This window comes from Musca domestica, unplaced genomic scaffold (assembly GCF_030504385.1).
Source record: "Musca domestica strain aabys unplaced genomic scaffold, Musca_domestica.polishedcontigs.V.1.1 16, whole genome shotgun sequence".
NCBI lineage: Eukaryota > Metazoa > Arthropoda > Insecta > Diptera > Muscidae > Musca > Musca domestica.
In genome coordinates, this window is record NW_026712219.1 from 2520668 (window position 1) to 2531417 (window position 10750).

The 10750-nt window shown below is 35.7% G+C and overlaps 1 protein-coding gene across 1 annotated transcript; it reads right to left on the bottom strand.

Annotated features, from left to right (window-relative positions):
• Window positions 1–226: 226 nt before the first annotated feature.
• Window positions 227–4828, bottom strand: LOC105262542 (putative inorganic phosphate cotransporter). Its single transcript, XM_011297870.3, has 4 exons — window positions 4682–4828; window positions 1709–1845; window positions 571–1644; window positions 227–506 (listed from the first exon to the last, which is right to left on the bottom strand). Exons 1-4 carry the CDS (start codon window positions 4731–4733, stop codon window positions 264–266), a joined length of 1506 nt encoding a protein of 501 aa, XP_011296172.2. The 5' UTR covers window positions 4734–4828; the 3' UTR covers window positions 227–263.
• Window positions 4829–10750: the final 5922 nt, after the last annotated feature.

Consider the following 10750-nt stretch of genomic DNA (forward strand, 5'->3'; position numbering starts at 1 on the left):
GTTGAATAATAATCAAAAGGTCTTTCTATTAAAAATTGTTCTGTAAAAATATCTTGAAAATATATTTAAGGTACTCCGTAAATAGAAAACCTCCAATGGTGTAGAAACAATTCCATTAATTGAATTAGAAAGCCTTTCATAAATTGTAGAAATTCGGTGGCAAACATATTAACTTTTTTCAAGTTGCCCAAAATTCGTTTAAAATAACCAAAACTTAAAATTTTAAGTAATAAAATTATATTGATAATTAAAATAAACTTATATTATTTTTTTACAGACTTAAAATTACTATCTTTCGCATCAAAACTATTCACTTGTATTTCTAATATTTCAATGTTATTATCATATCCATGAATGTGACTTCGTTTGCCACATTTCTCTTGAAGATAGTCTTCTGCATTCCATGGCTGGGTTTCAGCTGTTCCAAGGAGAATATATAGCAAATTGCCAAAGAAAAATATGGCAGCAGCGATGATAAACACAATTTGCCACAAAGTGCGATTTGTCTGGAAGTAAAACCACAAATAAGTCCTCAATGGAATTTTCACTTATAAAATAGCCACAACTTACCACATCTGTGACAACTACACCCACAATCAGCGGCGATATAAACGGTGTAATATTGGATACCGCATTCACCAGGGACATCATGATACCAGCATGATTGGGCGCCAAATCAATCATATTTAGGGCACTTCCAATAATGTTACCACTGTTCAGCGCCACAATCAGGGTCATCAGAACAATGGCCCATATTTTTTGATGTTCATCTAAAAAGCCAATAATCACCAGACCCAATGCCGGCAACCAACTTCCCAAGCTATTGAAAAGTCTACGCAATGATGTTAAACTTATACTAGTCTTACTCTGCAATATATCCGCCAGTGAAAGATATACATAGCTCATCACCCACATGGCAATGAAGGGCAGCGAGGAATACAAACCATTCGCTTTTATGTCCATATTCAGGACACCACTGAGATATGAAGGTATTTGGGCATGAATTGTGGATAGACCCCAATTTTGGCATGATCTTGCCAATATCAGAACATAAAACGGTGTTGATGTTAAAACAGCTTTCCATGGAAATGGTATATTCTTTTTATGGTAACCCTCACTGTGAGCCATTTCGGCGGCAATAAAACTCCTCTCTTGCGACCCAATATACTTCGAGTCATTGGGATTATTTTCACCAAATATCAACCAAATAACACACCATGCAAAACATATACCTGCCGATACATAATATATACCAGGCCAACCCCATGGACCTTTGGCAATAATTCCACTCACGGCCATTGCCAATATGGTACCACAGTCAGAACCCGATAATGCAAATGCTCCCAAACGATTACGTTCCTTCAACGGCACCCACTTGGCTAAGTGTTCATAGACACAGGGAAAAATGACACCTTGAGCCAGACCTTGCACGATTCGAATGAAACATAAAATACGCCAACTTCCCCAGCCCACCGACCATGGTGTGGCAGCACTCAGTAATGCTGAAATACAAGTGGCAACACTCATTACCAACTTTGCTCCGAATTTCTTACAAAGATAGCCGCCGGGGAATTGTGTGCATACATAGCCCCAAAAGAAACTCGATATAATATAGGAGATTTCCTTCTCGCTCCATTCGAATTCCTATGAGAATAGAAGTACTTAATTATTTTTATAATAATATTTAGGTGATTTTTTTTTTACTTACAGGAAAATCTGGATTTGCTGTTGCTGAATTGGTCATCGCCACCACAGCTACACCGATGTTAAGGCGACTGCAATATATCGAGGTGACATTAAAGAAAAGCAGGAAACTCTGCACATGTCTCATGCCAAGGATGGAGCCTAAAAAAAGATTTAAAAGGATCAAGTACAATTTAGGAAGAAGTAAGAATATATCCTTAATGTATGTTCCTGATACAGCCATTGTATAAGAATACAGGTAGTCGCATTCAACTGCGTTAATAACGTTCAAGAATGCATATTACAACATCCTCCGATTGTCGTCGTATAAGAAAAAATAAGAAATCTACTTATTTTTTAAAAATAAAATTTTAAGTTAAAACAAGTAAATAATCCGTAAGTTCGGCCAGGCCGAACTTTGATTACCGTCCACCTTTTGGTACGAATTCAACAATTTTCAAAAAAAAAAAAAAAATTAAAATAAAATCCATTAAAAATTCTGTTAAAATCTTAAAAATACCGAATGTAGCCGTATATTAGGGTATATACGACGACATGGACCTGCATAGGCAACTTTTGTCACAAGCTATTATTACAATATTCAAATGCGAAACTTAAAAAAAATCTGTTTATAATGTAGCAAAAATCATCAAAATACCGAATACAGGGAGGTACCAAGGGGGGTTATAAAACGTGGACCTGCACAGACAATTTTCTGCCATAGGCTTCAGTATCCATTACGAACTTCAAATACCAAATTTAAAATAATTCTGGTAAGTAATGTCGCAAAAATCATCAAAATTTCGAATATCGGGGTTCCGTTATATGGGGTCTATACGAAGAGGTGGACCTACGTGGCCCCTTTTCTGTTTTATGCTGTAGTATAGGGTATATTAAATTTGTGTAACATGGCGTAGAGTTTCAAAATTTGTCGAATAATTTGTATTGTGCCTATGATGGTTGGTATTGAACATGAGATATATCAGTTCATTAGCCGCCATATAACGGTACCTCCCGATATTCGGTGTTTTGTTGATTTTTGCCACATTTCTAAATGAATTTGTCTGAAAAGGGTATTTGTATTTCGTAATGGGCTCTAGCTCCGGTGGGGGAGCATAGTAGATATACAGGGTGAGATGAAAAACTGCAACCAAATTCAGACTGCTGTCATTTCTAAGCCACTCGTCCGACAACTGTTAAAATTTTACCAATGACAGCTCATTGCATTATTCGCAGGCGTATAAAAGCCTGAGAATTTTCCAGAAAAAAAGTTAAAGTGTTGCTTCGCTTGGCCGAATGGTGATGGTGTGGGCTGTCAAAACAGCCGATGGTCGCTCTCCGCTCGTATTAATCGACCGTTGCATCAGAATAAATATGGCGAAAATATTCTGGAGGGTATATTAAAGCCTTGGGCACTCAAAGATTTTGGCCGCAGACCTTGGACATTCCAACAGGACTCGGCACCATTACACCCAGCACGCGCCTCCCTCGCGGTTCCTCGAGCATTTGCAAAATCAGGAAATTTTTCCGTTTTTAGTCCATTTCAACCCCTAAATATTATACGATCATCTCCAAAAGTAATAGGGTTCTATTCAGACCTTAACCCCACCTACATTCTAAATTTCGTGAAGATCGGGCAATAATTGCCACCTGTAGAGTGATTACAAATTAACATGGACAGACGGACGGACGGACATACATAGCTAGATCGACTCAGCTCGGCGAGATATAAAGATCCATATATACTTTCCTATGTGGGAAACCAATATTTCGAGGTGTTACATAATTTTTGTGGCCCAATCAAACTTATAATACCCCCAACACATAGTGTTGTAGGGTATAAATACCAACATTTCCATTCCACTTTAACGCTGAAAATAACTTATATGCGATATCCAAAATACTCAAAAAGGCGAACTGATTTCGTTGACGAATATAACCAAATATCGTAGACAAGCAAATCATATAGATGAGTCTAAATTTTCGAGAAACTGAGACGCCTCTTGCTTTTGGAGAGGATCGCAAAATATTTAAGGGTTCAAATGAACCAAAACCAAAAAAATCCTAATCACAAAATTGAAGCCAATCGACACGCCTAAGGAGAGAGTTAAGGACAGGGAAAAATAATATCTGGGCAGTGCTCCGTGACATAATTTCAAAAGCGAAATCTTCCAAAAGGATTTGGACATAAAGGGGCTTCTAACATATTGTAGTGTTGTAGGGTATCACATGGTCGGCCTCGCCCAACTATAGTTATTTCTTGTTTCACTTGTTTTATCTTCGATTCGATTTAAAAAAAAAAATATTTCGATGAGCAGTTGCTAAATGGAGGATATACAAATATATACAACGTTCGACATATAGCAAATGTGTCCCTAACGCAGAGAGTCTAACTAGTTATAATACTCTACTCTGACCACACGTGCGTTGTTTTCACAAAACTTCCATTACACATTGTAATACAATATATACCTTAAACACTGGGTCAGTTACCAGATCAAATAAATTTTGATATATTAATGCCAAATTAACCACTGACGCACTTAAATCCGGTTTGTTTGCGGTAGGAGTTGATGAAAATTTTATATTATAATTATTTTCAGTTAATTACAAATATTTACGTTATTTATAAAACTGTTTAACTTGTAAATTTTTAGGCTTGTCTTATAGTGGATAGAATAAAGGCTCCGTTAGATACGAATATATAAATCATAAGTTTTGCTTGCAGAGAATCGAATTAATTTTATTGAAACTTTTTGCATTTTAGACGTTTAAGATATATTTTATACGAGCACAACGACAATTTGAATTCTTATACTGCAATTCCAATAACAGATATGAATATGTATTTTTTTTTTTGTTATTTTAATCACATTTTATCACACTTTGCCACTTTCGATTAATACATTTATTGGCATTTTGACCATTATAAATTTAATATTGTCATTTATATAATATTTATATAAGAAATTATTGTTATTTCACGAGCTATTTGTACCTTTCTTAATTTTAACTGGCGTCGCTTCAATAGATTTTTTATTTATTGTCATCGTTGGTTAAAAAATGCTGAAACGCCACTTTAAAACACGTCTGTATCAGTACTACGTTGATTTAGATGTGATCTGGTCGGATAAATGTAAAAATGTTAATACTTGATATATAGTATACATATTTTGATTGGTAAACAATTTTGTAACACTGTACAACAAAATTTTAACGCTAACTAGGATTATGTGTAACGAATACGTCATTTTCATTAAAGCATTGCTACTTTGGATGCAAGAAAATAAAACATTTTCGAAATATGACTTATTTAGTAGCCAATAGTTGTCATTGAGCCTCTCTTAGTCTTTTGGTGAAGTAGAAATTCCTTTCATCATAAGGACCAAAAAGGAATAATTGCTATAGTCTAGTGGTTTTTGTCATTATACCCTCAACCTTGAAAAGGAGGATATATTAACTTTGTCATATATTCGTCGTAGAACCCATAAATTTTGTATATTCATAATCGGCATAAAATTCTATGTCGATTTAAAGATGTCCGTCTCTTTGTCCGTCTATCCGTTTGTCTGTCTGTCCGTCTGTCTGGCTGTTGAAATCACGATACGTTATTTGACGTAGAGCGTCCAAATTTAAGAAAACGATTTGTATTGTTTCTAGGACGGTTGGTATTGAAAATGAGATATATCGGCCCACGTTCTGGTATAGCCCCGATATAACGGTACCTCCCGATATTCGGTATTTTGATGATTTTTGCCACATTTGTTCACGGATTTGTCTGAAAATCGGTAGTTGTAGATTATAATGGGTCCCAGTTCGTGTGGCGAGTCATTGTAATTATAGGTCCACGTTTTGGTATAGCCCCCATATAACGGTACCTCCCTATATTCGGTATTTTGATGATTTTTGCAACATTTTTTCATGGATTTGTCTGAAAATTGGTAGTTGTAGGTCATAACGGGTCCTAGTTCGTATGGCGAAGTATTGTATGTATAGGTCCACGTTTTGGTATAGCCCCCATATAACGGTACCTCCCGATATTCGGTATTTTGATGGTTTTTGCAACATATTTTCACGAATTTGTCTAAAAATTGGAATTTGTTGGTCATAATGGGTTCTAGCTCCGGCGAAACATTGTATGTATAGGTTCACGTTATAAAATATAATTTTTCTAAAAATTGATAATTGTTGGTCCTAATGGGTTGTCGAAATTTTGTATATGTTTCGAGATAGACCCATAGTTACTTTTGAGGATCTCCATAGAATCACATTTTGAGTTGATTTATGCATGTCAGTCCGTCTGTCCATGTATTCTTGTGAACAAAATGCAGGTCGCATTTATTATCCGATTGAGATGGAATTTTCCAAACAACATTTGTTTGGCCCAAGGACAAACGCTATTGAAATTAGAGATAAACGGTAAAAAATTAGATATAGCTCCCATATATATCTTCTTACGATTTGCCTTTTATTGTACACCAAACGTGTAATATCAGCCCGAATAGTATGGAATTTTTTACATACAACCAAATTAGGCCTCAAAATAATCGAAATCGGTTCAGATATAGCTATAGCTTCCGTATATATATTGTTCATCCGATTTGTTATTTTTGTCCTCCGCAGCCGTAGTATGCACTCTGTAACAACAATAGTTGGGGAAATATATCAAACTCAGCTCAGAAATACCTTTGCTAAATTTTATCGAGATCGATATTTAGATTTAGATATTGCTCCCATACCTAACTTCGTCCGACTTACCTTTTATTGTGCACCAAACGTCTAATATTTGTCGAATTGGGATGGAATTTGGCACATACGTCCGAATTGAGTCTAGAATCTAGTATGTCAAATTTGGTGAAGATCGGCTCAGATATAGCTATAGCTCCCATATATATATTGTTCATCCGATTTGTTATATTTATTACCCACAGACGTAATATGCACTCCGTAACAACGATATTAAGGGATATATATCAAATACAGCTCAGAAATATCTTTGACAAATTTTATCGAGACGGGTCAGCTTATGATATGCATAGCTCCCATATATATCTTTATCTAATTTCAAATTAATTTTGCACCAAATGGGCAATACAAGTCCGAATTTAAAAAACACAAATAATTCGGCATATTTTGTCTTTTGAACTTTCAACTGCAATTATAATCATAGAGTGTATGATTGATTTCTCCCATAAAAAACTTTTAATTGTTATGTGTAGCTCTACTAAATTAGCAAAGTGGTGTAGGGTACCATAAAGTCGGCCCCGCCCGACTCTAGGACTTTCTTTACTCGTTTTTACTTGTTTTAAGTTAAACAGAATTATCCAAACGGTCTTGCTGGTATTTTTAGTTAAAAGTGGAACACATTTGAATTTAGATACTTTTATATAAAAATGTTTTCTTTATCCATAGGTGGAGGGTATTAAAAGTTCAGCCTAACCGAACTTAATGTTTTTTTAATTGTTTTTTTTTTATACCCTACAACACTATGTGTTGGGGGTATTATAAGTTTGATTGGGCCAAAAATTATGTAACACCACGAAATATTGGTTTCCCACATAGGAAAGTATATATGGATCATCCTAGCTCGCCGAGCTGAGTCGATCTAGCTATGTATGTCCGTCCGTCCGTCTGTCCATGTTAATTTGTAATCACTCTACAGGTCGCAATTATGGTCCGATCTTCACGAAATTTGGAATGGAGGTCGGGGTTGGGCCAGAATAGAACCCTATTTCTTTTTGAGATGATCGCATAATATTTAGGGGTTGAAATGGACCAAAAACTGAAAAAATTCCTGATTTTGCAGTAGCTATACAGGTCGCAATTATAGACCAATCGACGCGGATTTTCGCATGTAGCTAGAGTTTAGGACGGGGAAGAAGCCTACCAATTTGGGTGGTCATCGGATAATATTTAGCGGGTAAAATAGACCATGTATTTTGTGATGAAAAAATTCAACAATTTTCATTAAACCGCGAATATTTTAAATCCCGGCGAAATCACAAAGCCATGACAATGTTACTTCTGACCTTTACATTGATGTTAACATCCAACAAATCGGATATATAGCAAAATACGTTCGATATATATGTCTATCAAAGAAGATATGCTTGAAAGATCCCTTATATGTCGAGAACGACTGAACTGATTTCGACAGTTCTCATTAATTCAGAATGGCCTCTTGGCAGGAAAGAAAAAACGTCTAAAAAAATCGCATAAAAATATCTCTCTAAAGATGAAAATATTGATTTTGTAAAATTTTCTCATATTTTTTCAATTTTGTCATATTTTTGGCATATTTTCATTTTGAATTAAACATTTGGTAATATTTCTACAGCTAACAAAACTAAGTAGTTATGACATCAGAATATCATATACAGATCGCATTTATGGCCCTATCCTTACGAAATTTTGCATGGGGATAAGATGAGGGCCAGAATAGAAGCCTACTCTTTTTGGAGATGATCGCCATATATTTAGGGGTTGAAATGGACCAAAAAACTGCAAAATTGTCGGCAGGTCGTAATTATCGCCCGATCCTCACGCACATTTGAATGGGGGTTACCGGACATTGCAAAAGCCAAGCAGTTTTGGATGGCCATCCAAAAATATTCAATGTGCGAAATAGTTTGCCAACTTTTGTAGACAAAATACGAAAATGTCCATTCCAGAGACTTTTTCGAGAATTCGCAAATACAGGAAAGACGCACTTCTGACAATTTCGTTAACGAATATAGTCAAATGTCTGTATCTCATATAGATGCGTTTCAGTCAAAAACGAATAATAAATGTTAATCTTTTGCCACTTCTGAGAGATTATAGGTCTTTGGGAAATATTGGTTCCAGATCTAGGAAGACCATTTAAGTGCAACATCTACCAATAAATTGGAAATGAGCAAATTAGTTTAAGTTGCTATTATTTGAACATTAAAGAACGAAAACTGATGGTTTTCTTTTATTATTTGTCAGAATATATTGTGGAATTCTTTCGAGTATCTCGCCTATATAAACTGTATCGTTTATTATAGTGTTGTAGGGTATTCAACGGTCGGCCCCGCTCGACTGTAGCCTTTGCTTACTTGTTTTTTTATAAATATAAACCAGTCCAATTTTTGGCACACATCTTCTCACTTTTATTATATTTAATATAATTTTTAATTAAACAGGATTGACATCTGATCATAAAATTGAATAATGTAATGATATATTATAATGTGTATGTGCCTTCAAGGGCGTTCCATCGATCCATTTTTCTGTACTTTTGGACTCAGATAAACCAGTAAAGAAAGGGCAAAATCGGACAGGACCGACTTTACACATCAGTACATATTTAGTAGAGGTACCAGTAACAAAATAACGTTGAAGTAGATCATACAAGCTATGAACCCTTTTTTAATGCATATTAAAGCTTTGGAGAAGTTATAATTTGGAATCAAAGGAAAATAATATATATGGGATGTATATCCAAATCTGAATCGATTTACTACCAAATAACATCGCTATAGAGTAGTGAAAAATACAGGCTGAGATAAAACCAGTTAAAAAGCAGTAAGTTCAGCCGGGCCGAACTATGAATATTCTCCACCATTTGGAATGAATTTAGAAATTTTAAAAAAATAAAATCCTTAAAAAGTTCTGTTAAAATTTTAAAAATACCAAATAAAGCCGTTATATTGGGGTCTATACGACGTGGACCGACAAATGCATTGTTTGTCATAAGCCATTACCATATTCAAATTCGAAACTTGAAATAAACGGTGAATAATGTAGATAAAATCATCAAAATATCGTATATAGGGAGGTACCGTTATATCGGAGCTGTGCGAAAACCTGGACCTGCATAGACAATTTTCTGACACATGCTGTAGTATCCATTACGAACTTTAAATACCACATCTGAAATTATTTCGGTGGGTATTGTTCCTAAAATCGTCAAAATACCAAATATTGGGAGGTACCGTTATATGGGGGCTATATGAAGACGTGGACCTGCAATGACAACTTTCTGTCTTAGGGTGTAGTATCCATTTCGATCTTCAAATACCCAATTTGAAACAATTCCGGTGAATAATGTCGCTAAAATCATCAAAATACCGAATATCGGGAGGTACCGTTATATGGGGGCTATATGAAAACGTGAACCTACATGGCCCATTTACGAACCTAACCTGCCTACTGGAAAAATAAACATGTGTGCAAAATTGTAGCCTTCTATCTCAATTCATTCGAAAGATAGCGTGATTACAACAGACAGACAGACGGACATCGCTAAATCGACTTAGAATTTTACCCTGATCGAGAATATATATATACTTTGTTGGGTCTGACATGAGTATTTCGAGGAGTCACAAACGGAGTGAGCGGAGAGCGACCATTGGCTTTTATGGCGTCCCACACCATCCCATGGCCGGCGCTTCAGTTCTGGTGGCCAAGCGAAGGTGAACATTTTCAGCTCACCTCTTTGGAAAGTAAACACGATTAATTTCTTTGTTTGGTTGTTGGAAACCAAATTCGGCAGTTCACCACTTTCGGCCAAGCGAAGCAACTCTTTAGCTTTTTTGAGTCTATTTTCTTTGCGTTGCGATGTAAGTTCTTGTACTTTTTGGCATTTCAATATTTGCCGAATGAAATATTGCGATATGTTCAGCTCACGAGCCATTTTCCGGCCACTGAGATGCGGGTTTCTCTACTTAACATACCGTTTATGCTGATGATGCTGTTTTCTTTCGTCTACTTCCTTGGCGTCGGGCTACGCTACCAGTATCACGGTAACGAGCGATGGTACGAGACACAAAAGATTTATTCACATTTAAATGCTGGAGTGCTCTAACGATAGCCACTTTTGGTTTTCCAGCCAAATATAAAGAAATCACACTATCATGCTTGATTTCCATCAGAAATAACTTTTTTTCTGGTAAATTCTCACCAAAATGCTTTTGTACGCTTGTTAACAATATAACGAGCTGTCACTGGAATAATTTTAAAAACTGTCGGACGAGTGGCTTAGAAATGACAGGAGTCTGAAATTGGTTGTAGTTTTTTCATCTCAAATTCGGCAAATTTATTT

Coding starts and splice junctions, on each gene's coding strand:
- LOC105262542 (XM_011297870.3), bottom strand. CDS start 4,733: ATGACAATAAATAAAAAATCTATTGAAGCGACGCCAGTTAAAATTAAG. Junction 1,846..4,681: donor GCCAGTTAAAATTAAGAAAG/GTACAAATAGCT, acceptor ATCTTTTTTTAG/GCTCCATCCTTGGCATGAGA. Junction 507..570: donor GTGTAGTTGTCACAGATGTG/GTAAGTTGTGGC, acceptor TTTTACTTCCAG/ACAAATCGCACTTTGTGGCA.